The following is a 26162-nucleotide window of genomic DNA, read 5'->3' as shown; positions in this document are numbered from 1 at the left end:
GGGGGAGGAGGAGGTGGCATTGAGGGGCTCCGGGCACAGAGGGCTCTGTGGGCAGTGGGGGGATGGCCCGTCCAGGAGTGAGGGTCTGTGACAAGGCCCCTTGATCCCCCCTGAGGTGACTGGATCCCAGATGAGGCTGGGTTCTGCATATTCTATCCAGACCTGGATGGGCTTCCCTGGGTGGCTGAGTGGTAAAGAATGTGTCTGCCAATGCAGGAGACAAGGGTTCGATCCCTGGGGTCGGGAAGATCCCCTGGAGGAGGAAATGGCAACACACTCCAGTATCCTTGCCTGGGAAATCCCACGGACAGAGGAGACTGATGGGCCACAGTCCATGGGGGTCCCAAGAGTTGGACACGATTGAGCGACTAAACAGCAGCAGCAGCAATCCAGACCTGGACGCTAGTAGCAAGTTAAAGAACACACCAGTGCTTGCCTTAACAAAATAATTTATTCCACAGCCCCCGCTAACAGTGGAGGGGAGTGGGAATCGAGCCTCCGGACAGCGTCACCCTCCCCTATGACCCTTTTAACCTCTACATGATGGGAGGTGACCCTCAAGAGGGACGGCGCTCTCCTCGCTCCAGATCCCCCACAGTCATAGATTAGCATCTATTTTGGAGACTAAAATCAAAAGACAGAAGACCCAGATCGGAGAGATGGGTTGAGCCCGATGCAGAAAGCACATTCAGAGCAAAGGCTTCACTGGCCCTCTCACAGCTAAGGCACTAGAGACCCAGACAGCCCTCCATAAACCCCACACCCCAGCCCAGTACCGTCACACCCCGGCTCCAGCCTGTGTTCCTCCTGTACCCAAGGTTTGGGAAAGGAGCCAGCCAGAGGCTCTCCTCCCAAAGACCTCACCTGGGAGACCAACATGACTTCCAGAAGCTTCCAGAGCCCCTTCCAAAGCCAAACCCCACCCGGGGGTCGGGGCAGGGGGCGGGTCTGAGGGGCTGGAGGATGGGCAAGCACAGAGGGCCATAGGCAGTCCTTCCTTCTCTGGCACAAAGGGCTGTTTGCAGCAGGACGGACGGAGTCCTGGGAAGCAGGGAGGGGGTCCACTCCAGTCCCGGGGCCCCTCCTCCGGAGAGGGGAAACCTTGGACACTGCAGCCTCATTGGCCCCAGTTTAGGGCCAACGCCAAGCGGGAAACACTGAAGCTTCGGGGAGAATGAGGCAGGACTTCAAATAAGCTGAAAAAGAGGAATTTGGCGCTGAGAGGCTGGGGACGGAGCCTCCCGACCCCGCTGCCCAAGGCTGCCCTTGCCTGTGCTGACAGATGAACCCGGGCTCTGTCCACATCTCCCTGTCGATGGATCACCCCTTTCCAGAAGCCCCGGGGAGGTTTCACCGCAGCAACTGGTTTTGCTGGGTGTCCCTGGACAAGGAGCAAGGGGAGGGGGGCAGAAGGGGCTGGAAGAGCCCGTGGACGGCAGCTTCCTATCCTGCCCCATTCCCGGGTTGGACAGTTCAGGCGGCAGGGAGGCTGGCATAGCCCTTCAAAGCCTTTATCCTGGCCCGGAAGTAGGTGTACACGGCCAGCAAGCCCATGAAGGACAGGGAGTAGAGCCCCACGCAGAGGCTAATGTCCAGGTGGGAGAAGTTCCCACCCAGCACCTGCAGCCACTGGCCCTGGCCCTGCCCGGCCCCAGCCTCGGGCTCCCCGTCAGGGATGCCCGCCAGCTGCTGGGAGCCATGGCCCACTCGCCCCAGCTCTGAAGGGCCTCCGGGGAGGTTCCTCCCAGCCAGGAACTCGGCCAACAACACGGCTCCTGTGTCTCTCCTGCTCAAGCGCTGCTCCCCCTCTGGCTGCTCCGACTTATCCCTGTGAAGCTCCACTACTTGCTCAGGAGCTCCCGGGTCGGGCTCATCTGTGGCCGCACCGAGGCCAGCCTGCATCTTGGGGTGATTTGCCCCAAGTCCAGCCACTGGCATGGTGGCTCCAGGGGCCTTTATCCCTGAGCCCACGGGGATCTCAGCCTTCTCAGGGGCCAGGGTAAAATTTCTGGCTGCCAGCTCCAGCTCCACCTGTTTGGGGATGACTGTCATCCTCTGTGCACCCCTCCGGGGGCCCGGCCCAGCTGAAGGAAGGTCTAGGATGATGTTGCTTGGGGAGAAGTGGGTCTTCAAGAAGTTGAGGGTGTTGTCCAGGTCCCACACGGGCGCACCCCGGAGTTCATTGTGGCAGGCGGAACAGAGCTCACGGGGCGGCCACTGCACCTTGGGGAACTGGGGGTCCTCGCTGGGGGCACCTGGGAATAGAAGCACACAGATAGGCTGCCTGTGACATGCTGGACACCAGATCTCACCCTTCCATTCACGATGTCAGCTCCCTCATCTGCACAAAGGGGGCATCGCTGCCCCGGGAAAGGATGTGCATGCAAGAGGGCAGATAACAGACCTGGCACAGGGCCTGGCCCACAGCAGGGCCAATAGTAGTGCCCGTCTGGACAAGGAGGTTCCTCCCCACCCCCGCCCCCAGCACTCCAGTTTCTCCCCCAGCCACTTCCCAGTGTTAACCCACTGTCTGTCACCTTCACTGCTGGTTTGTACCCCGGGACCAGACATGGGAAAGGGCAAGAAGACTCAGAAAGATCTGTCTGGCAGGCTTTGGTAGGTCCATTAGCATTAAGCCTCTTTGCATTTTTTCTGAAAGTTCCCAAGTTTTACATGGGTAAAGATACATTCTTTTTGTAATGTTTTTAAAGCAAGAGTTCAAGGCACAGGGTAGTTTCCCGGCTTCTCCTGCACCCCCTGCAGCCCTCTGGGGTAGGTAGCGGGTAGTGGAATTTCTGAGCTTTCTTGGTAGTTCAGCTGGTAAAGAATTCGCCTGCAATGCAGGAGAGCCCGGTTCAATTCCTGGGTCGGGAAGATCCCCTGGAGAAGGGATAGGCTACCTACTCCAGTATTCTTGGGCTTCCCTGGTGGCTCAGATGGTAAAGAATCTGCTTGCAATGCGGGAGACCTGGGTTTGATCCCTGGGTTGGGAAGATCCCCTGGAGGAGGGCATGGCAACCCACTCCAGTATTCCTGCCTGGAGAATCCCCATGGACAGAGGAGCCTGGCGGACTACAGTCCATGGGGTTGCAAAGAGTCAGACATGACTGAGCGACTCAACACAGCACAGTGGAATTTCCTCCTCAGGTGGGTCCCAAGGGCTGGGCGCCTGGATGGGGGAAAGGACACTTGGGAAGAGAGCAGGAAGTTGCCCTTCCTGCCAGGCCACTGAGGCCCCAAGTGGGGCCAGCTCTGTGGGCAAAGCCCCAGGCTGAGCCCCAGAGGGCCTGCCACCAGCCCCTTGCCCAGTGTCACCTGGGGAATCACATTCAGCCCATCTCTCCTGGAGCAGGCACCTCTCCTGAAGGGTCTGGGCAGAATAAAGCAGCAGCAGCAAGTGATGTAAAAATGAGATGGGTTATTTTTGTGGAGGGAGCAACATGGAGATTCCAAGGGTTCAGTGAGAAGTTATAGCGAGCAGACCTTGCAAAGTAAGCACTCCATTTGCACATGCTTATTATTGTTACTGGCTGATCTGAAAGGGCAGTCCTAGAGTGAGTAAGGGCACTGACTTCCTGGACCTCCAGCAGCAGCTGGGCCCCCAGGGAAGCTGGGAGCCTGCAGGTCACACGAGGCTGGAGGCTCAGATGAGCATTTGGCGGCAGGGGCGGGGCAGGGGCAGGGAGAGAAGGGGCGGGAGGAGAGATGGCACGTGTCTTCTTTTGAGGTCCACAGGAAGGCCCCAGGAGACGCAGACAAGGGCAGCCGCCTGCACCACCACCTGCTCAGCAGGCTCCTTTAACCTCAGCCTGCCCCGGGCCTTATCCCCCGCCTCCCACCCCTGGGAGGTCTGTCCCAGCCAATCGAGCTTCCTCTCTCCCCGCAGAGCAGCCCAGGCTTCCATCTACAGATGGCTGCCGGTCACCCCTGGAGTTTAATGCTTTTGTCTGTGGGACCCATCAGACTCCTTAACACAGGGGAATAGAAAACACTGTAAATGAGGGAAACGCAGAAGACAAGGCCTCCTCCTATGAGAATGGGTCCTTGGCTTCCAGGAAGGTTTTTCTTCCCAAGCACGTTTTATCATTAGACCCTTCCCAGGGGGGTGGGAAAACCCAGGTCTTTTCTCTTTACTGGTTTGAGAAAGGGGTCAATAGCCAGAAAGCCGAACAGGGGAGCCAGGAAAAGGGACCCCAGCAGCAGGCCAGAGGGAGTGGCCATGGTGCTGGGCAGAGAGGGAGCAATGGCATTGGTGGCCCAGGATCTCAGGGTGCCGAAACCTCAGTCTCCTCATCTAGAAAATAGGTCTAGTGATGCTGGCATCCATCAGCAGGGCTGGGAGCGCCCGTGAAGGGCTCCGAGTGTTAAGCAGCACCGTGACACATGGAGTGTTACCTAGGGGGACAGTCAGGGTCCCGTCTCCTGCCTCTGGTCCAAGACTCCCAAGTTCTCCCACCTCACCCTCCCTCTGCAGGAGACTCCGGCCTTGGAGGTGGCCCTTCCTTACCTGCAAGGCGAGCATTGACCTTGTTGTGGCTGGACCAGAACCAAAGGACGGCACTGTTCAGACTCCCGACCCGGTGCATGGAGCCAGCAGCCATCTGCTCAAAGTGGCCAGCGCACTCTCGGCAGCCAAAGAAGAAGCGGACGTAGCCCCGGATGGCCTGGAGGACCTCCTGGGCCTTGGCTACAGGGAAGAGGAGACTGTCAGTCACTGGGGGCCCTGCAGGTTGCTTGGCCCTGCCGATTCCACCACCGTCCCCACCACGGCCTCCTCTGCACAGGGCATACACGCCGGGCCCACCTGATGCGGGGACTGGTCTCCTTGCCTACTTCCCCTTCTCTAACTCCATCCCCCCCAGACTCTTAAACCTCAGCCTCCCTTGTCTGCCTCTTGTCCAGGCCCTCATCACTTACTCACACTTAGGATAAAGTCCAAACTCATTGTCAGGACACTCAGGCTCTTAGAGATGTGGCTGGAGAGTTAGGCAGGGGCTGGAGCGCCCACCACCCGACCTGTGGGTCCCTACCCTGCCCCTCCTGCTTCAGGCTTCCTGTCGTGACCTGCCCTCCATTGTGTCTCCTCCCTTGGGCACTACACACCCAGAGCCCATCCTGATCCGGCTCTGCACATCCCCTAATTCGTCTCCATCTCTCCTCAGTCCCCTCATGGCCTCCCACTGGGCTCTCTGGACTGGCAACATCACAGGCTCTGAGCCTCTTCTTGCTCCAACAGGGGCTCCTCCCTGAAGATACCACTGCTCCCCCAAACCCGCCCTACTTGAACCCCTTTGTCTTCCACACTCCACACACCTCAGGGCTGGAGGTGGTAGAAGTACCCTCCCCACTGTTGGTTGCGTCCAGACTCTCTCCTTCCTGCAGTGAACCCCCCCAGCCCTTTAAAAGCCTGTCTCCTAGTCCCACCCCTCCACCCACTGGGACCTCAGCACCCTGCTCTCTGTCCTGCTCACCACCATTCCCTGGGCCCTTGGTTTGAGCAACTTTGGTGTCCACACCAAGGTGTGCCTTGCCTCTCACCTCCTCAGTTCCCTCAGCTCCTGAGTCCACCCCCACCACCCCTTATGCCTGCCCTCACGCTCTGTACCTCACCCCTCTCGCCTCCTCCAAGATTTCACTCCTGTCCACATTTTCATTTGCTATGACATCATCCATTTCCTCCTTGTATGGGCTTCTTCCGACAGGAAAAAAATAACTACAATAAAGAAATTTCTCTCTGACCCGACTCATACCCCAATCACTCCCCCAGTACCTCCAACTTCTCCCTGGCTCTTCTCTCTTCAGCCCAAACCATCCAGGCCTTTCTCTCCACTAAACCCCTGAAACAGCTCTTGCCAGCGAGGTCCTCCCCTTGCACCACCTCCCCCAGCATAGCAGCATCCATTCAGCTGTGTTCTCCCCCTTGAAACTCTTTATGTTGGGGGCCTTCTTGAAATTGCAATGGCGGCTCTTTCTTAGTCTCCTTAGCTAGCCCCTGCTCCCTGAGCAGAGGTCTAGAAGCTGAATGCCCCAGAACTCAGGCCTATTTGCACTCTTCTCTGCCCACTTGCTAATGGACTCATCCAGTCCCCAGGTCTTAACTACCATCTATATGCTGACAACCACAAGATTTGTGTCTCTGTCATGGACCTCGCCCCAGAGCTGCGGACTTGCTGTCTGCATCTCCATTCAGAGATCCCACAGATGCAGACAGTTACGTGTGCCCTCTCCCCACCTACTACCACCCTCGAGCCTTCCCATTTCTCGGCTCATAGAACCATCACCCACCTGACGTTCAGGCCCAAGTCCAGGGTCCAACCAAAGTCCTTGATCCTGCACATTCTTTATCCAATCCCTCACTGAGTCATATCAGCTCTGCCTTTAAAATATACCCAAATCTGCCCACTTCTTACACGTGCTCACCTAACAACTCTAGCCCGAGCTGCCATTGCCTCTCCTGGACAAGTTCCACAACATTCTAACTGGCTGCCCCGCTTCCACCTTGCCCTGCTCTAGCCCACCCTCCACCCAGTCATCTCTCTAAAGCATCGATCGTGTGCATCCCTCCCCTGCCAATGGTCCCCGGTAGGTAGATTCTCATAATGCAGGGACTGAAATCCAACTCCCGCCCTCCCCAGGACCTCCAAGTGCCCACCTTCTCTCCTGCCGCCCCCTCCTGGCCCCCTCTGGTGCTGCAAACACACCCCACTTGTTTCCTGCACTTGCTAGTCCTTGACCTGTGTTACAGGCTGAACCGTGTCCTCTAAAGTTCTTATGCTGAAGTCCTCACGCCAGTCCTTCAGAATGTGACTGTATTTGGACACAGCATCTCTAAAAAGGTGATTAAGTGAGAAAGAGGTCACTGGGGTGTATCCTATTGCATATGACTGGTGTCCTTGTAAGAAGGGGACATTTGGGGACACAGCCACAGGGAGGACCTTGTGATGACCCAGGGAGATGACGGCCATCTACAAAACCAAGGAGAAGCCTCTGTAGAACCCACCCTGCCAACGCCTTCATCATGGACTTCCAGCTTCCAGAACCGTGAGAAGACACGTTTCTGTTGTTTAAGGCCCAGAGTGTCTCAGCTCGTTGTGGCGGCCTGAGCAGACTCAGGCGGCCCAGGGGGGCTCCCGTCCCAGACATCCCACCACTGCCTCCCTCTCATCAATCAGGTCTCAGCACTGGGCCCCTCCTCAGAGAAGCCTCCCCCAGCCAGCCAGCCTGTCTGAACACACAACCCCTCCCCAGCGCCTCCTCACCCCACCACAGGTTCTGTCTTCCTCACAGACTCACCATCACACCTGAAATGATCTGTGTGTTTTACTGTCTGTCTCCTGCCACTGGAATATGTCCCCTCGAGGCAGAGATGTCTCCCTGCAAGCACCGCTCTACCCCACCCCTAGCGCGGGGCCTGGCTCTTCAGAGATGCTCTGTAAATCGTGGCTGACAGACCAGCTGGCTGTCTGCACGCCCAGCCGCACCTCCAGTTCCCTCTGTCCCCGCACAGGCCATCTCCTTGGTCCTGGACTCCGGTCCGTCTTCCCCTTCACTGACTTCCAAGTCCCGCCCTTCCCAACAGCATGGAGCACTCCCTCGCTCCCCCAGCCCCGTGCATCCTCCTCTCCCTGTTGCCCCTGTGCCCACCTGCCTCACAGTCCACTGGGGGCAGGGTACGTCTCTCCCACCTTTGCGTCCTCCAGGCTGGGCCAGGGAGGGCCTGGCGTGAGCCTGGTCCCTCAGTGAACGGGACTGAACTGGGTGCCCACCCATTCAGTCGTTTCGTGTGGCTGAGGGGCAGGGTGAGTGATGGAGAGCAGTTGCATGGTTTGGGGACAAAACAGGCTGCAAAGCGGACAAGGTTTCCCCAGTTTCCCCTAGAAAATGATTTTTTCAGGGGGAAATACAGTAAAGTTGTTCAGAGTCCACGTTATTAGCTGCATAAATTGTGAAGAAGACATACATTTTTTTTTCTTTACAGGAGTACAAAAAACAGAACCAGATCTCTTTCATGAAGAGTAAAAATAAAGCAAACTTGTGGCTTTGAGAAAGCCAGGGCGCAGCCTCACACCCCTGAGTTTGTGAGGCATCACCCTGGGGGCCATGAGCAGGACGGAGTGGCCTCCAGGCCATCCCTGCTCTGGGTCCACACTGATCATGTGTCACCAGCTGCAAACGCAGACTCCCCTAAGTTCAGGCCTGCAGCAGGGCGCCAGCAGAGGGCGGGATGGGGTGGGCTGAGGCACAGCGGGTGCCTGGGCCTCCACTCACCTGTTTCCTGAGAATGGTCTACGCCTTCCTGAGCTGCCTGCACGGTCAGGAAGTGGAACAGGATCCAAAGGGAGCAGGGAAAGCCCCGGAAATGCGGCTCACTCCCCTGGCAGCCCACCCAGTTCACCTTCTCCGCGATCACAGTGCCCTAGGGGACACACAGGAGCGTGAGTGCACGTGCGGAGAAGAAACAGGAGCTGTGTGGCGAGTGAGGAGAGCGGCTTGCAGGAGACTCCAGGTCTGCACGCAGCCCTGACACAAACAGTCCCTTTCTCAGTCTATCACCTCGAGGTGGGCATTTCCCTTCCCCTGGTGGCATCCATCAAACGAGCGGGAGGGCTGAGAGACCGTGACACAGACCAAGTCATGTCCCCACTCTAGCCTCAACCTCCCCCTCTGTAGAATGAGTGGTTCATCTCTAAGGGTCCTTCAGGCTTGACCCCCATCCCCCCCCACACGTCTGTGAGGGAAGTTCTGCACCTCTGCTGCTGGCTGACGTGCCCACCTGTGCAAACAGCGGTGACAGCAGGAGCCCAGAAAGCGCCCCTGGAGAGAAGCTGTGTTGAGGAGCCCGGCAGGCAACAGGGGGCTGTGGTTAAAAAGCTCTCCCACCAGGGGCGTCTCACAACCAGCTCTACAGCCCGGCTTAACTACTTACTGGCTGTGTGACCTCAGACACACACAGAGTTACTTGACCTCTGCTTCTTCATCTGCCCAATGGGAATAGTATCTGTCTTCCACTAATGTTGTGAAGATTAAGTGAGGTCTGGAGAGAGAGAGCTCAACAGACGGTGGTTCACTCATGACCAACGCAAGGACCCAACCAAGATCACGGCCTCCTTCCTAAATACGGATTGGTGAGAAGGTCAGAGGGGACAAGGTGGACCCCTACTGCTCCCATAGATATGGAACATGGAGAAGAGCTTCTTTGCCTCCCGGACTCACCTCCTTCCTGCTGTCCAGCGCATTTTTAAAGAAACCATAGGGAATTTTCTTTCTCTGCTGCTTCTTGAGCCAGTTGTTCATGGAGTGCAGGAAGTTCTGGACTAAGGGCCTGCCGCGGAAGTACTATGGGAGCGATAAGCGGAGAGTGAGAAGCAATTCCCCGGGAGTTCCCCTGGGGAGGGCAGTGGGGGCAGGCGGAAGGGGGCTGAGGTAGTTTTCTGGAATGTTCCAAAAGCACCAGGAAAACATCCTGCCTAAGACCCAAATGTGAGGGAAAAAAAACACCCAGATGTGGGCTCCTCACTCACTACCTTTGCCCTGGGACATCTGGGAAGGTGAGGTGGAGGGCTGGGAAGAGGCGCTCAGGGGGTCTCAGCCCTCAAGGCCGCCCCCCACTTCAAGTTGCAGGCTGGGGTCCTGACCCCTGACCACACGCCCACTGGGAGGAAGCCGGAGCACCTGTGTCACTGCCCAGGGTGGCTGGGACCCCTGGGCCACACGGGCCTCTGTTCAGGTAATCTTCTGATAGAGCAGCTGATTAGCGAACTGACCAGCTGGGCTGGGCTGGCAAATGGCCTTTCATTTGTATTCCATGGGCTGCCAGTGGCGACCAGGCAGCTCAGGGGCCACAGCCGAGATCCAAATCTTGATGGGAACTCCCCGTGGTCTCTGAGGAGCAGGAAAAGCTACTCTGAAGATAAGTCAACTCAAATCTGATTAGTATCAGCACTTTAAAACCACAAGGACTCCAGGGAGGAAGATGGATGTGTTGTGTGTGTGTGTGTGTGTGTGTGCACGCATGAGCACACGCACGAGCATACCCAGGGTGGGGGAAGGAGAGAGGGGGCTGCAGTAGCAGAGCAGGTCAGAAAAATCACCAAGAAGGTCAGGAGGACAGTATGGAGAAACTTGAGGGACCAGAGCATAGTGAAACATTTGTAAGAAGATGGAAGCTGGAGACAGGAATGATCCCGAAACAGAACAACCTGCCAAGGGATCCAGTCCACTGAGGAAGTCATGGCGTGTTCTTATCAAACCTCCAGGCAGGACACTGTCCCCCAGCAGGAGAAATGGCCAGAAAGAATCCTGTGCCTTGACATTCTGCCTCTCGGTCAGCTCACACCGGCCTCTGGGCTCTCAACACAAATTTACAGCTTCAAGTCAGCATTTCTCACTGACCTTCACCCGCTGTCCTGATTAGGAAAGATGACGCCCTCTAAGGCCGCGGTGTCAGGAGGAAGGATGAATTAAGGGGCTCTGGACCGCAGGGAGTCATCCTGTGCTGGGAGCAGGGAAACTCTGGTGACCACATGCCACCTAGTGGCCAGTCCTGCCAGCTGCTTCTGTGAGGGAACAGGGAGATCCCTGCTGGGCCGCAGGGCAGACCTACAGCCGACAGGTCCCCAAGGCTGAGCAGGCGGAGGGAGCTCTATGCCCTCCAGGCTTTCTTCGGTGCCCCAGGCACGCAGTGGGCCAGATTGATGGTTAGCTCAGACACGCGTGTGATGCAACGATGCTAGCACCCACCCATGGAGTTTTACTCTGAGAAATACAGATAAGCTAAAGCACAAAGGAGCACTCTGCAGTCAGACACCTTGTCAGAGCTCAAGGAATGGTGTGTGTGCTCAGTCACGTCTGACTCTTTGCAACCCCACAGACTGTAGCCCACCAAGCTCCTCTGTCCATGGAATTTTCCAGGCAAGAATACTGGGAGTGGGGGGCCATTTCCTACTCCAGGGGAATCTTCCCAACGCAGAGACCCGAGTCTCTTGCATCTCCTGCCTTGGCAGGTGGATTGTTGACCACTAGTACCACCTGGGAAGCCCCTCAAGGAATGGCAGCTGCTCCCATTACTGCTACTCAGGAAGGAGCAACCACACAACAAGGGCAGGGCCAGAAGTCTCCACAGTCTCGGGGGCTGTGCTGCTCGGCTCAGAGGCCCCCGAGCCCGTGCCCTCTGGCCCACAGCTCCCACCTCAAGTCTGCCTCTGCCCCAGGGCCAGCCCTCTCCTCTCTGAGGGGCATGTCTTCTGGCAGGGAGAACTTCACCCCAAACTCAGTTCCAGCGCTGCTGAGGGCAGAAGCTCGGTGGGCAGCACTTAAGCCTCTGCCTGGTCAGGACTTTCCTGGGTTGACTCCTTTTCCCTCACACAGGGGTGGGGGTGGGGTGCAAACCAAAAGCAGCTCTGAGTCCCGCTGAGAGACGCAAGCAGCACTCGGGTGACAGCCCCGCTGGGAGGAGTCCTTCAGAGAGGCCTGGGCTGTGGGGTGAGGGGGTGCCTCCCAGCTTCCTGGCTGCCCCTCCTCACGTGTCGAGCAGGAAGACAGCCTACAGAATTATTCCAGGATTCCTCCCCTCTCCTGATTCTCTGGGCCAGCCACCCCGGGCCTCAGCCACTTGAGGACCAAGTGGCTCACGGGGCCGGTGGGGAAAGGCTCTATGATCAGACAGGGCTGAAGAACAGAGGCCCGGTCTGCATGGGACACCTGAGAGGGGCCGAAGGCTGTCTCGGCTGAGACTGGAACGGCATGGTGATGCTCACTCGCCACCTCACAGGGTCTTCCGTGTGACCACCCCTGCCTGTCACTAAGCCAAGTGGACCAGGCCAGGTCTGGTGAGGTGGGATGAAGGGCTAGGCAGGCAGCAGTTCCTGAGGGAGAGGTGCAGACCACCCCCAGAGGGAGCCCCAGCTGTCCCAGACCTGTGATAGAAGGAGGGGCTCAGACCTGCCCCTGGGGCAAGGGCAGCTGAGTCAGCAGTCAGCCTCTGAAGGGGATGGAGCCCGCATCTGACTCAGCATCCTGGGCAGCCAGATACTTGGGATTTAAGTAGGGCAGCGCTGGCAGGGGGCCTGGAGCCACAGAGAAGGGTGTGGGGAGGGAGGAGGCGAGGAGGCGGCAGGTGCAGAGAGAGGAGGCAGCCAGCATCTCATCTTCAGAAAAAGGGCCCAGCTCTAAACCTGGAGAGGGGTGTGTGTGTGTGTGTGTGTGTGTGTGTGTGTGTGTGTAAGGAGCATGGCAGAGAAAGGGCCCAGGCTCTAAACCTGGAGATGTGTGTACATATGTGTGTGTGTGTCTGTGTGTGTGTGTGTGTGGGTAAGGAGCGCGGCAGAGAAAGGGCCCAGGCTCTAAACCTGGAGGTCTGTGTACATATGTGTGTTTGTGTGTGCCTGGATGTGTGTATGTGTACGTTAGTCGCTCAATCGTATCCAACTCTTTGCAACTCCATGGGCTGTAGACCACTAGACTCCTCCATCCATGGGATTTCTCCAGGCAAGAATACTGGAGTGGGGTTGCCATTTCCTTCTCCAGGGGACTGAACCTGGAACCTCAGTTCAAACCCTGGCCATGACACCTCCGCCTGGGAGGCCTAAGGCAGGTCACTTGGGTAACCTGCACCTCCTAAGGGGGTAGTACTCGCCACCCTGAAGCGAGACTGAGAGGACTAAATGCCTGACACACATCAGGTCCTCCGTAAGTAGCAGCTGCACTTACATGGCTACTTACGTGGAGGAGCCATGCTGGCAGGAGGCTACAGAGGAGTGAGGAAGGCATGGCTAAGGCCAGGGAGCTTCCTCTGACTCTGAGTCTGAGAGGGGAAAGTAGAGACTCAGAGACAGCCTTCATTCCTTCACTGCGGGGTCCATGGCTTCTCGTTTCCCACCGATCACGACAGGGAGTGAGAGGCCACAGTCTAGGCTCGGCCTGAGGTAGAGGACTCAGGCAGGCAGATGTGTGCAAATGGGAATATCCCCCAGGCATCCGGCCCCATGTCCCACCCACCTCCCTGCATAGGGGAAGGGGGTTGTCCCGTGGGGCTGGGGGGCATGTGAGTGGGACGGCTGGTGGGTCCAAAGATTCGAACCCAACCACGAGCTCCAGAGGGAGGGGCCGGGCTGACTCCTCCAGGCGGGCACAGCACGGGCCTGCAGGGATGCACATGGGCCCCGTGCGGAGCTGCCGAATGAGGGGCCCCAGGGCCCCGCTCACCTGGGCCAGCACCGCCATGAACTTTTTCAGGGCTATCAGGCGCTGCCCCTCCAGGACGGAGAACTTGCCCACTTCTATCCGGAGGATGTAGTGCAGTGCGGATTCCAGGTCAGCCATGTAGATCTTGGAGCTGAGGACCCAGAGGGAGCCAGGGAGAGAAAGGGGTGATAACCGTGGGGCAGGGGTGGAGGAGAAGCACCCATGGCCAGAGGGAGAGAAGAGGAGGCACTCCCGATGGTCACAGAGTCCTACACACTCGCGTTTGGCTCTGCCAGTAACTAGCTATGTGACCCTGGGTGGATTACTTAATGTCTCTGAGCCTCAATGCCTCATCTGTAAGATGGGGATAGTAACAACTTGCTCACAGGTAGGTTGCTGAGAGGATTAAACAAAAGCACACATACAAAACCCTTAGTAGCTCCTGGCATAGAGTGGGGTCTTCCCTCTGCAGGCCCACAGCCCCACCCCCCCCAGCACTCACAAAAGACCACGAGAAGGCTGAGCTTCATCCTCTGATCTGGACAAAGACTCCAAGGGACAGACGAGTAGACCCACAGGGGCACCCACACAACATGGCTCTGGAGAAGTCAGGCCCTCTGAAAGACCATGGGTTTTGGCTGCCTGTCAAGGCTGAGACTGGGGTTTTGGAAATGGGGAAGTGGGGTTTCCAGTTATTTTGATTGCTGTTCTTGCAGCTGCCAGACCATGGGCATCAGGCGGGGATCTATCTCACACCTCTTGGGCTGACCCCAGCCCTGGGAGAAGGGTTGCAGGCTCCACGCTGGCAGCTTCACCCTGTGCCCATCACTGCTCTCGTGGGATCTGGGCCCAGGGCCCTGAAGGACAGGCTGCTTCTTTACCCTTGCCTCCTGACCCCTGGGTTCTGGTCTCGTTCTATGGTGGGCTAGCCCTGGGAGCTTGGGCAACTCAACCCACCTCTCCAGCCACAGTGATCTCACAGGTAAAATGAACTTTTGCCCCACCTGCCTCCCAAGGTGGTGGGGAACCAGCAAGATCAGCTGATGGGTGGGCACTGTGGGCACCTGCGCTTTACCCTCCTGCCCAAGTCCCCTCCCTCTGCTCCCTTTCTGTGTCCTGGGGTCTCAGTTTCCATCTCTGTTCTTGTGTTCTGCATCGAGGAGTGGCCCCCCGACTAAAGGAGTTAATGGACAGAAGCGCCGAGCAGAGCCCAGCACGTATGGCTAGAAGTGCCAGCCATCACAGCAGTCTGAATAATCAGAAGAACTACAATTTGAATAATTACAATGATCACGCTCACTTTCTCTTTCCTTCTCTCCTGATTTACTAAGTAACTCTCCATTAGCACTTTCCATCCTTAGAGTCCCTCATGCTGGGATGCAAAATCCTTCCTGGAGAGTCTGATGACCCCACTCCCACTTCTCCTGTGCAGCCCCCTACAGGAGGCTACCCTTTGGACTCAGCTCTGAGCCTCCTGCTCAGCAATTTCCACATGGTACACTCCTGGGGGCCAGAGCAAGAGTCCACAGCCCTATCTCCCTGCCCTACAGGCAGAAATTCTACCCCCAGGGTGGACCTGAAGAGGCTGAGAGAGAAGAACAGTTTCCTTGTGCTTACAGCTGTGCACAAAGATACTGACCATGCTGAAGAAAAGTAGTGAGCTCCCCGAACCCAGAGGCATTCAAGTGAGGTCAGGCGCCTTCCTAGAAGGGATGCTGTGAAAGGACTGTAATCTCTGGGCAGGGACCATATCTGCCCTGCACAATCAGTATTCCTGGTGCCTAGCACATAGCAGGCACTCAAAAATCTGTGTTGGAGAAGTAATTGCTTGGGTGGGAAGTTGTTTTGGAGGCTGCAGATCATCCCCCCAAGCTGATTCTACTTGGTCCTGAATAGAGTTAAGCTTAAGGAATGCGGAAAGTATTCCTAACGGAATGCATCAGAAAGTATGCATTCCATCGTGAAGAATGCAGTCATCAGATGCTGCTGCCCCAACAGAAAGACTCTCCAGTGCGTGGCCAGCAGCCCAGGTCCCCCTAAGCCCAAGGCCAGCCCTCCAGAGTCAGGCTTGTGACAAGGAACAGCGTGTGGAAGGAAGGGGTGGGCCGGGGGTGCTGTGATCCAAGGAGAAGGTGGAGAGGGGAAGGGATGAGGCGAGGTCTTACCGATCTGCAATTTTCCACACGGTGGGAGCTACCGCGCTGGTGGTGGCTGGCGCAGCTGTGGTCTGGACAGCCCCCCTGGTGCTCCCGGAAAACTTCCGCAGGTAAGTGGTGTAGAAAGACCTGGATTCTGTAAGCCTGTGAGGGAAGGGAATCACCGGAGAGAGGCAGTGAGCGCAGAGGAGTGAAATCCCAGAGCTAACTCAGGACAAGACAGAAGGCCGGTGACTCCCCTGATGAAAATGTTTATTAAGAAATACTTGAACTTGGTTTGATCTTATCCTCAGTGAGGTCAAAAGCGAGGCACCCCCGCCTCACGTTAACCTTTCTATTCACTGGCCATGCTGTGCTAAGTCTGCTTAACACCAGTCCGAAGTCAAAATTCCACTTGGGAAAGAGGCTGGGCCTGTGAATTCCTCGACCTGCCCCAGAGAGGTGGGGGTGGGGGACAGGGCACTTTCGGAGCTGGTGGGTCTTCTGGGGAGAGTGCTACTTCTGGCTGCAGACTGGATGGTGGGTCTGATGATCCTCCCCAGAGACCAAAGATACAAAGGGGCGTGTGTGGCCTCAAGGAAGTGCACAAGCTGGCTCCAAGGTACCAGAGGCGACATCACGCCCCAAGGAGGTCAACGGGAGTTTGAGACTTGACTTTGAAAAAAAATCACAGCCACAACCCGTCAAACCACTAACATTCTCAAGTCTCTTCCAATCCTTTTGATTTCCCTGTCTCTTCTCATAAAGAGGAGTCCTGAGGGGCGGGTGATGCCTCCTGGTTGGGGCCACTGGAGGGAAGGACTTGAAGCCCAGCCGTGTGATGGGACACCCCGGGGGAGCCGGCATCAAGAAACATTGCTTTCCACTCCACTGTCCCAGCCCGATGTTGATCAATGAGCAGATGGCGCGGAAGCAGCATCGTCACAAACCATTTTCCCCTTCACCAACTCCAAGAGCGGAAACAATGCCTCTGCTCCCACCAGGACGGGCCCATCCTGCCTCCTCTCCAGCCGCGCTCCTGACGAGCCCTGGCCCCATGCTGCCAGGTGACTGGGAGGACCAGGGGCCACACTGCCCGGCCCCAGAGCGGGATGGCACGGATGGCCCCGAGAAGCGGCTCACTGGACGTCTCGGGCCAGCCTTGGTTTCCCTGGCCCTCGGGCTCCTGCCTGCGGGGCCGGGCGGACATCAATCATCTGCCCGGGGAGGACACCGAGGCACCATCTGGTGCCATTTAATGGGCCATTCAGCAGCGGGAGCCTGACAGAGGGGCTGTGGCTGGCCTGATTGTTTTCTCTTGGCATTTTGGAACTGGCTATTGTCTGGCTTCTAATGAACTTTCCTGCAATTAGAAAACCAAAGGGAGGGAAGGTCAGGCATAGCTGAGTGCTTGCCAGGCCCGCAGCCTGCCAAGGAGTCTGTCTGGGAAGAGAGGAGGGTGGGGAATAGGGCCAGGGCTGCGGTGGGGTTGGTGCAGAAGCACTGGCGCTGGCTGGGTGCTGAGTGCGCCAGGGACCTGGGCCCGGACTGCTGAGCTGGGGGGCAGAGGTGTGTGTGCAGCGCCCTGGGCCCCGACTTCAGGCTGTAGACCCCCCTACCCTGCCGTAGGCAGACATCTGCTCCTCCTGCAGAGGGTGCTTCCTGCTTGCCCAGGGACTCCTCAGGAGACTTGCAAGACAAAGAACTCATCAGCCCCCGTGAAAGGCTGACGGCCTCTCCAGGCAGGAAGAAAGGAGAAACACAGGGACGGATGGGGGAGACGGGTGGAGAGACACTCACGCAGGGACCCGGGAGAAGGAGCCGTTCCGAGACAGCAGGTAGCAAGATGGGAAGCTGGTGACACCAAACTTGCTCACCACGTCACGCTCCGTGTTCAGGACCCTGCGCACCGCTATGCCCTGGTGCTGCGAGAGGTCCAGTGTCACCTGCAGAGAAGGGGGACATCAGGGCGGGGCGGCCACTGGGCAGAGGGAGCCCTGGGCACGCGCCTGGGTGACAGCTGTGCTCCAGCCAGACCCGCAACCTTTCCAAGAGGAGGCTTTCGTGATGAGTGACAGCCACCAACCGCATCCAACCCACAGCAAGGCGTGCAAACGCTGCCGCCTCGCAACTGTGCAGGCCATGCATCTCGAATCTTTGAGGACAGTCCCAATTTAATGTAAATTTCTTTCCAACGAATTGCAAAAGGCATAATAAAATGTGGTTTCATTTTTATATTTGTAAGACTTTCTATCTACGTCCCAAATCAGAAAAGCACTGAGACACATGGTTTTATTTTTAGAAAGAGTTAAGAAGAAGAACCCGCCTGCCAACGCAGGAGATGTAAGAGACGCAGGTTCGATCCCTGGGTTGGGAAGATCTCCTGGAGGAGGAAATGGCAACCCACTCCAGTACTAATGCCTGGAGAATCCCATGGTAGAGAAGCCTATGGTCTATAGGGTCACAAAGAGTCGGACACGACTGAATCGACTTAGCACTAGCATTAAGAAGGAGAAATATAATATTAGGTAGTATTTATTGAGTATGTATTATGTTTTATATATAGATTGCTTCATTTAATCTTTAAAAATAACATAAACTACGATACAGGAACAATTGCTAGGAGACTAAGCCAGATGGCACAGAATACCATGGCTGCTTGGGTTTAAATCCTGGCCCGATCAGACTAAATCTCTCCCAGACTCAATTTTCTTACTTGCAAAACTGTAATAATACCCCCCTCCAAGGGCTGTTAAGAAGACTGAATGGATTAATTTTACAAGAATGCTTCTAATAAGGACTAGTAAATAGTACATATGTTAAGTATCTGTTTAAAAAATCAAACTCCTATTGTACAGTAGAGGCAGAAGCTGAAGCTCAGCAGTGAAATCACGTGATCAGATCACACAGCTAGCAAGTGCCTGAGCTGGGCTATAAATCCCAAGTCAATCTGCCTCCAGAGCCAGGGCTCTTGGCCAGTGTGTCCTCCTGCCTCTCAAACCACCCATCCCTGAGCACCTCTGCATGAACATGAGACCCCTGCCCCTGATTACTAGAGGGATGGAGGGAGTATAGTGGGGAGAGCTAGTCCAATGAACATTCATCAATCATCTCTACAGGCATGGCCCCAGGTGTGGAAGGGGACCCCAGAAGGGCCAGGCATCCTTCAGCAAAGCTCCCTGCTCCTCCCACCTCCATGCTTCCCGTCTCAAGGCTGAGAGGTCCGAAGACAGCTCAGACTGCTCTACTGTGGTTGGTAAGTTTCAGGAGGAAAACCATCCAGAGCCACAGTGGTGTTTAATTTCATCCCCTCTCTCCTTATCTCCTTGCACTGCCTTAGAACATCTCCCGGGCACTGGCCTGTCCCACCTCTACACCTGGAAAAAGCCCAGGGGCCTGAGAAGTCCATGATGCAGTGACTGAACAGTGGGCTGTATACATCAGGCTGGGGATGGATCTTTATAAAATTCATACTCTTTGCCAGCTACTCATCCATGTTCTTCCCCTGTGCTGTCTCACTTGCTATTCCCAACCACTCTCTGACAAAAGGTAATTATCACCACTTCAAAGACAGGGAAATGAGATCAGAAAAGCTGAGTAACATGATCACAGCCGTATCACATAAGTCAGGGATCCCCAGCCTCCAGGCTGCAGACTGGTGTCAGATCAGCAGTAGCATTAGATTAGAAATAAAGTGCACAATAAATGAAATGTGTTTGAATCATCCTGAAACTATCCCCTCCCTTCAGTTCATGGAAAATTGTTTTCCACAAAACCAGTCCCTGGTGCCAAAAAGGTTGAGGACCACTGATCATAAATGTTGGAGTGGAGATTCCAACCAGCCTGATTTTGGTATCTGCTTCACCTGGGAAGGGACCGCAGGTCCTCAAGAGGGACTAGATGCTCTCTGAGGTTCCCTCCCCCCAATTTGTTACTCCACTTCTTTGGAAGCAGGGTAGCATAGGAACAACATGAGCTTTGGAGGCAGACGGACCTGGTTGAAGTCCTGCTCTACCAACTCACTGGCTGTGTGATTTTCGGCCTGTTATTTGACCATCTTTGTTAATTAGAAAAATTAGCAACTATGTGTGTCAGCAATATAGCAACGCTTAATAAACAGCAGGTGTTATCATTTTCATTTTCCATGCATATGTGCATGCTCAGTCGTGTCCAACTCCTTGCGATCCCATGGACTGTAGCCCTCCAGGCTCCTCAGTCCATAGGATTTCTCAGGCAAAAATACTGGAGTGGGTTGCCACTTTCTCCTCCAGGGGATCTTCTGAACCCAGGGATCGAACTCGAGTCTCCTGAATCTCCAGCATTGGCAGGCAGATTCTTTACCACTGAGCCATCTGGGAAGCCCTCAGTTTCCAAGAGGAAGATCAAAACAGACAAAAAGGCTTTAAACGGAAAGGTCCAGCTCCTACACTTCCCCGCTTCCGCCAGCAGGGGGAAGGCCAGTGCTGGGCTAACACAGTGCACAGGCTCAGCCCTGCTCTTGAACTCACTGGGCTCTCTCCCCCAATGTCTATCCGGGAGATGCAGGAACCCTGCAGGCACTCACCTCTCTACCCAGGTAGGAGCCTTCCTTTTCAAAGATCAGGGCCAGGTACTCTTCATTGTTTCTTGCAAAGAATCCAGTAATCTCCTCCAGCCTGCAAGAGACACCGCTGGCAGTCACTCTTTCTGTGGTGAGAATAAAGCAAAACTGCTGGTGACAGCCGCCTTGGCAGACACAGTACCGTGGGGACAGCCACACACATCTGCTGTTTTCACACAAGGCTTCGCGGAAGTCTCCATACCAGCCTTCCAGCAGGAGTAAACCAAACATTGATTCTCAAAAGATTCTCTCTCTGTTACCTAAACCTAAACTAATGGCTGGTTCATTTCACCAAGCTATTTGGGTTGTTTTTTCAGAGTCAGGAGTGAGTATGGGCAGTCAAGGGAGGACACCTGGGGAGGCGAGCTTTGAGACCAGTTATTTCTATGCTCTGGCCCAGGGTACGGCCCAGACTTAGAACTGCCGTTTTTAATTGGTCCCCTAAGAGACTGGTGTTTATTAGCTATCAGACACAAGTCTTAGTCTGTGCCAAGTCACTACCAACTGGGAGATTTGCTTTTTCCTCTCCTGTAGCAGGCATAAAAGAAAAAATCAGAAAGTCCTGGGTGCAGGAGATCTTAAAAGCCATCTAACCTTATCATAAGATTTTTAACCTCCCCATTTTAAGACAAGGAAACTAAGGTCCCAGGAAAAAGGTGGAAATTAGTAAGTCAAATTTTATTATTCCCCCCAAAATCAAAGAATTAAGACATAAATAGTTTTTAAAATGCAGAGTTTCAACAGAAAACAATTACATAATACAAAAAATGATCTGTGTCCTCATTTCAATTAAAAAGCAGAACCTCCTCAGACATATAACAGGACACGATGGCCTCTACTTTTATCCTCAAACTGATGATCTGTTTCCCTTCTCTTGATCCAAGGACACAACAGTTGGTTACCTCCAAACTGAAGGTGCAACTTGGGGCCAATGAATTCCAGCCCAGTGATGGTAAAAACGACATGCCAGAGAGGTGGGGGCCAGAGTGTACCCCAGTGGGTGGGTGGATACTGACAGCCGCTGAGGTGGTAGCAGGTGTCCCCCAGGCTGGCAGAAGAGCAGGCCCTGCAGGCTGCTGTCCACACAGCCCGTCCCCAACCCGATTCATCCCCTCTCACACTTCCGGAGGAGGCAGCCCACCTTCCATCACACGTCTCCCACCTTCCACCACACATCTCTGCCTCCTCCCTAAAGCTCTTTAGAAGGGTCACTTTGAGAGAGGCTGGCAGGTTTACCCAGTTGATTGCTTTTGAGATCCCTCTGGGCTGAAAAGGCACCATGAGGGAAGTATGGGTATGAGAAAGACATAGAGACACAGTCACTGAGAAATGTCAGAAGTGACGAGCAGGGTATACAGGCTGGCCTGGGTGTTTCCTGCAGAGAGGGGGTCTGCTTATGGAACCCCCAAACTGCACCAAGACCAGATATTCAGTCCAGGGTCTCTGGGAGGCTCTCTGGGAGGATGAAGAATTGGGAAAGAGGATAAAAGAATCATTGTGACTTGGATTCAACAGCCACTGACACTTGGAAACACAATCTCTCCACAGGGCCTCAGCTTTCAAGACACCAGCACACACACTTAGGCTGCACTAAGCCCCAGTGTCTGCCTCCCGAGGCCCTCTCAGCCCCTGGAACCTTCATTGTGTCCCACAGCTGGGCACCTCCAGCAGTCCTGGCCGGTACTTGCATCTGTTCCTTTTTGGCCCCACAGGTGGGCTGTCTCCTATCTGGAGTTCTCATCCAGAAGGGCAGGATCTCGTGTTTTCAATCTCCCTGTCTCCCTCATGGGGGAGTCAGGGTCAGACACTGTGCACCCTGTTATCCTGATTTCCTAGAACAGAGGCAATCCTGAAAGGCTGCCTGAATCCCAGCCACCAGATGCTCTGCAGCTCGGGGGTGGGGTTGCGGGGCTGGGGGGCACAGTCAGCTCCCCCTCCCCCAGGCACAGCCACGGCTCAGGAAAGGAGCACCTTCATCTGACGGGGCTTTGTGCTTCTCAGTTCCCCGTCCCATTTCCTCTAAATGGCATCTGGTCTCCCTTTTTCCTCCCCACACCCACCCTCTCAGGGACCCTCCCTGCGTCAGACTGTGTGACATCCTGTCTCACTCCTCAAAGGTTCCTGAGCACAGGTTGTGAGAAGCAGAGCAGGTATGACCTGGAGAACCCCAGTCCATCCTCTCCTTCCCACTCGGTGGGGTGGGCCCTCTCACCCCCATCAGCCCCAGGAAGTCAGGGCTTCTCCAGCAACGGGAAGCCCTCCACTAGCTGCTCCCAGCGGCTCTGGGCTCCGGCCCACAGCACAGGCAACAGCAGGACCCAAGCCGCTGCCCGGCCCTGCTGTCCCCACCGCCCTCTCACTGCCAGGCCTGCCCTCCTGCCACCCTGCCCCGGGCCCGCCCCGGCCCCACCTACCTGGCAGGCTCCAGCGGGGGACAGGCCGGGGGCCACGTGTCACTGTGGGACTCCAGCGCATCGATGAGCCTCTCCCGCAGCGTCTGCACATCAGCTCCAGCCACTGTAAATGACGATGGGGTGGGGGAGCGAGAGGGGGGCGGGGGATGAGGAGAAGGGTGCAAACCCCAGCTTCCCTCAGGGCCCAGAGCACAAGCTAGTTCTGAGCGAGACGAAGCACGTGTCAGTCCCCTCCACATGAGGCAGGTGGGGGTCACCCCCCGGCCCTAAGCATGGCAGAGGGACCCATCCCTCAGGGCAGGAGAGAGCACCCCAAGAGCCCTCCACACGCTGTCTGGCTGCCCCTCTGGGTGCCCACCCCACTTCGACACAAGGGCTATTCTGGGAACACCTGACCCCGTTTTCCCGGAGGTATCTTCCAGGCTGGCTGGGGAGGGCACGTTCAGGAGGACACACCTCTGGCTTTGACTGGGGCCCTCCTCCCCCTGCAGAGCTAGCTGGGCTCTCTCTCCCCACAGTAGAAGCCCAGGAGAAGGAGGGAGAGGAAGACGCGGAGCGTGCCAATGGGACCCCAAGAGCCGGGACACCCACCTGACAGCGTGGTTCCTGAGCCGGTCTTGGAGAAGGCCTTAAAGAACTGGAAGCAAACACAAAGGCAGGAGTCAGGGGGGCTCCGAGCACCATAGCCGCGCCAGCTGGGTATGCGTTTGTGGCCCAGTTGTTTACTAAAAGGGGCGGCTGTGGGGAAATGACTTAACTTTTGTGAGCCTCAGTTTCTTGGTCTGTAAAATGAGAGGAGGAGGTGTCTGCTCTTGGAGAGGACCCGGGTTCCTCCCCCCAGTGTCCTGTACCTGACCCCTGCCCCCGGGGAAGCTGCGGCTCAGACACTCGACTGGAGGTGGCCTGTTTCTACAAAGCCCGGGGACCCAGCACGTAGGACTAGAAAATAGTTCCTCTGTGAATAAACGATGCAGGCCCGTCTGAAAAAAATAAAGGGAAGTCACTTCATACCCCCACCCCTACCCTGGAAAATGTCAGCGGCCCTTGGAGGCCGTTTGTCCTGGCTCCTTATCTTGGAAAGGGGGCAGGGAGGCTGGCGTCTCTGGCCCCCAAGGACTCTCGGCCTGCCTCGGCAGACACTCCAGAAGGGAGGCGTCTCCAGTTCGGTCCTACTGAAGGGTAGGCTTGAGCCCCTGAGAGAACAAGCCTTGTTACACATGGGCCAGGCTAACTCTCTCCCCATTCACATGATACCCAGGGCCAGCCTGTCACCCCTTTGAGAGAGAGGACAGAGGATGGCACCTCAGAACCCAGGCTCCCGTCTAAGTGTTAGAGAGCAGCCAGAACTCTGGCCTGGGCTCAGGAGGGGACGGAGTTCAGTTGTCCTGACAGGTGGCTACTTAACCTGGAGGCTGGGGAGAGGCCTCTGCCTGAGGTCCCTAACCTCAGGGCTACCTGTAGCCATCTTGGGCTTCTGTCTCCAACAGCACGGCCGTTCAGCCTGATCCAAGCTGGTGGCTGAGTGCAGGCCTGGGTTCAAGGCCTGGCTCTGCTACGCCCTTGCTGTGTGACCTTGGGCAATCTGTTCACCTCTCTGAACCTTCTCATCTTTCAGATGAGGATGACACTGTCGACCCTGGAGAACTGTGACGATTCAATGACAACTAAAGTGCTTAGCATGGTACCTGGTACAGACAGCAAGAAATCAACATATGTTATCATCATCCCCTTCCCTTGTTCCTTTTAAATACTAGGAAACACCGATCAGCCGGACCTGTCTATTCTAGCCATTTGTAGGTAGGAAACTAAAATGTGGAGGCCACCTGCCTGCCTCTCCTCCGTGAATAATAAAGATGTGGAGAAGGCATGCACCTCTCCCCACCTGCAGTCTGCTCCTGCTGACCTCACCTGGACCCTGTTTTATCCTCTCTCTATTACAGCATTAATATAAACTTCTATTCTGGGTGAAAACCATTCACTGACACATGCCACTTGTATTCCTAATAGTGTTCTTTGTAGATACTGAATATACTTTGAATTAAGAAAACTATACACCATCCTTATACTTGTAAAAACGAGCACACTTTTCCAGGCTTATGACACGAGATCAAGTAGAGAGGGCATGTTATAGGCTGATTTTGTTTCTCAGAAACAAAATAAAAGACACACCTACTGGAGGTTTGGTTTGCTCACAAATAATATCCCAGAGGTTAGCCTCTACAGCTGCAGTTACTCAGGGTGATGGGGTCCTCGTACAGACAGGACAGACTTCAACTTGCTTCCATAGGCATAAAAACATGACTGACAACATGACGCCTTAAGCCGTGTGGCTTTTCTGTGGCAATAGCTGCTACTGTCCGTTACTGCAGAGGAGTGTGATGACTCTTCTTCTTCAAATATCAGCTCTCCAAAATCTGAGCAGGGGCCTTATGAAAAGGGGGTTGGCATGACCTCCATCAAACGGGAGCCCCCCAGACCCGAGCTGAGCCTTCCGAAGGCCGCAGCCGTGGGCAGCGGGAAGTCAGATAGGGTCCTGAGTTAGGGGCTTGCGGGAATTCTTAAGAGCGCCCCTCACACAGCCGTCCCTTCTGTTCCAGCCACCTCTCAGAACACTGTTACCAATGGAGTGCTGTTTCCCATACCTCACACTCTAGAGGAACTTTTTCCTATAGATCATTCTCTCTTTCACCTTTCCCCTAGTCTACCAGCTCCTTCCCTAAGCCTACAAATAAACTCAAATCTATTTTTTTTTTTAAAGTTAAAAAAAGGAGAAGGGACAGGAAGGGATGAAGGATGGGAATAGAGGCTTCTCCAGGTGTGGCATGCCCCATCTTCTTGCACTGCCAAATTTCTCAAAACAGTGTCCTCTTCCTTCCCATGAAGCCGGCTGTGGCTCGGGCCCCCATGACTCAGCTGTGAGGGCTCCAGAAAAGCTAGGCTGACCTTCTCTTTGGCCGTCCAGTGACCTTCCAGCCCTTCCTGCTCTCTCCGCAGTATCTGATGCTTCCACTGCCTGCTTCTCCTCCCCTCGGCCAGGGTTTTTTTGGGCCACATCTTCCTGACATTCTCCATCTCCACCTCATGTCATCACCCTCCCTTGGGTTGCCTGACACCACCCAGGCTTTCGTGGTCATCTTCACGGCCTTCCCCTCGCCCTTGTCTCAGCCTCGTCCTGGGCTCCTCCCCTGTGCCCACGGCCCTTGCCATCTCCTCCCGCCGGGCATCAGACCGTGGCACTCTTCTGTTTAAAAAGCCCAGGGAGGCACTGTCGCAAACGAAGGGCTCAATCTCTGCTTTTGAATGAATGAGTGAATAAACGGGTGAACGGACAGACAAGCCCATTATTTATCTCCCTTGCAGATGTCATCTACTTTGTCCAAACGCATTGTGACCTGAACCCTGTCTCAGATCCTCACCTGTCTTAACTTCTCTTTCTTCCAGATGTCACAGCACCCCTCCCCCAATACATACACACTCTGGGAGACTGAGTCACCCCTCCCCCAACCTGTTTCTCCACCCAGGTTTTTTATCTCACCCAGCTCCTCCCTGCCACCCAGCCCAGGATCTCCCTCTCCCCTAAGCCCTGTGTTCTGTGAACCTGACCTTTCTGATACCTCTTCTGCAGTCTTCGAGACCAGATGCCTTGTCCAGAGTAGGGCCTACCACCTACTTCCAGGACCACTGCAACTGTCTCTATCTGTGCCGCCAACTCAGGCTCCAGAAACAGTAATATGCTCCATCTTTTCATTTTCCAGCCATCACCCTCACTGCCACTTTGCGTGGATTTCTAAAGGATAATTCTGGTCTGATCATGTCACTTCTCCTAAAAAG

General features: G+C 55.5%; 1 protein-coding gene across 2 annotated transcripts in view; it reads right to left on the bottom strand.

Annotated features, from left to right (window-relative positions):
- Positions 1 to 432: 432 nt before the first annotated feature.
- QSOX1 (quiescin sulfhydryl oxidase 1) overlaps positions 433 to 26162 on the bottom strand; it is a 40194-nt gene continuing 14464 nt past the window's right edge. Inside the window, exons 3-13 of one of the 2 annotated variants that reach the window (XM_061160847.1) lie at positions 22923 to 22968; positions 22332 to 22434; positions 19882 to 19972; positions 17118 to 17263; positions 15348 to 15482; positions 13204 to 13333; positions 9214 to 9336; positions 8269 to 8416; positions 4508 to 4687; positions 2032 to 2255; positions 433 to 1196 (exon numbers count right to left, since the gene is read on the bottom strand). In XM_061160847.1, the coding sequence (XP_061016830.1) occupies positions 1188 to 1196; positions 2032 to 2255; positions 4508 to 4687; positions 8269 to 8416; positions 9214 to 9336; positions 13204 to 13333; positions 15348 to 15482; positions 17118 to 17263; positions 19882 to 19972; positions 22332 to 22434; positions 22923 to 22968 (1335 nt within the window). In that variant the 3' untranslated portion in view covers positions 433 to 1187. Of the gene's footprint in view, positions 2256 to 4507; positions 4688 to 8268; positions 8417 to 9213; positions 9337 to 13203; positions 13334 to 15347; positions 15483 to 17117; positions 17264 to 19881; positions 19973 to 22331; positions 22435 to 22922; positions 22969 to 26162 lie in introns of both variants that reach the window. The other variant, XM_061160845.1, reaches the window with a different exon arrangement.

This window comes from Dama dama, chromosome 14, assembly GCF_033118175.1.
Source record: "Dama dama isolate Ldn47 chromosome 14, ASM3311817v1, whole genome shotgun sequence".
NCBI lineage: Eukaryota > Metazoa > Chordata > Mammalia > Artiodactyla > Cervidae > Dama > Dama dama.
The sequence above is the reverse complement of the archived record's forward strand: the minus strand, read 5'-3'. Positions and strand labels throughout refer to the sequence as shown.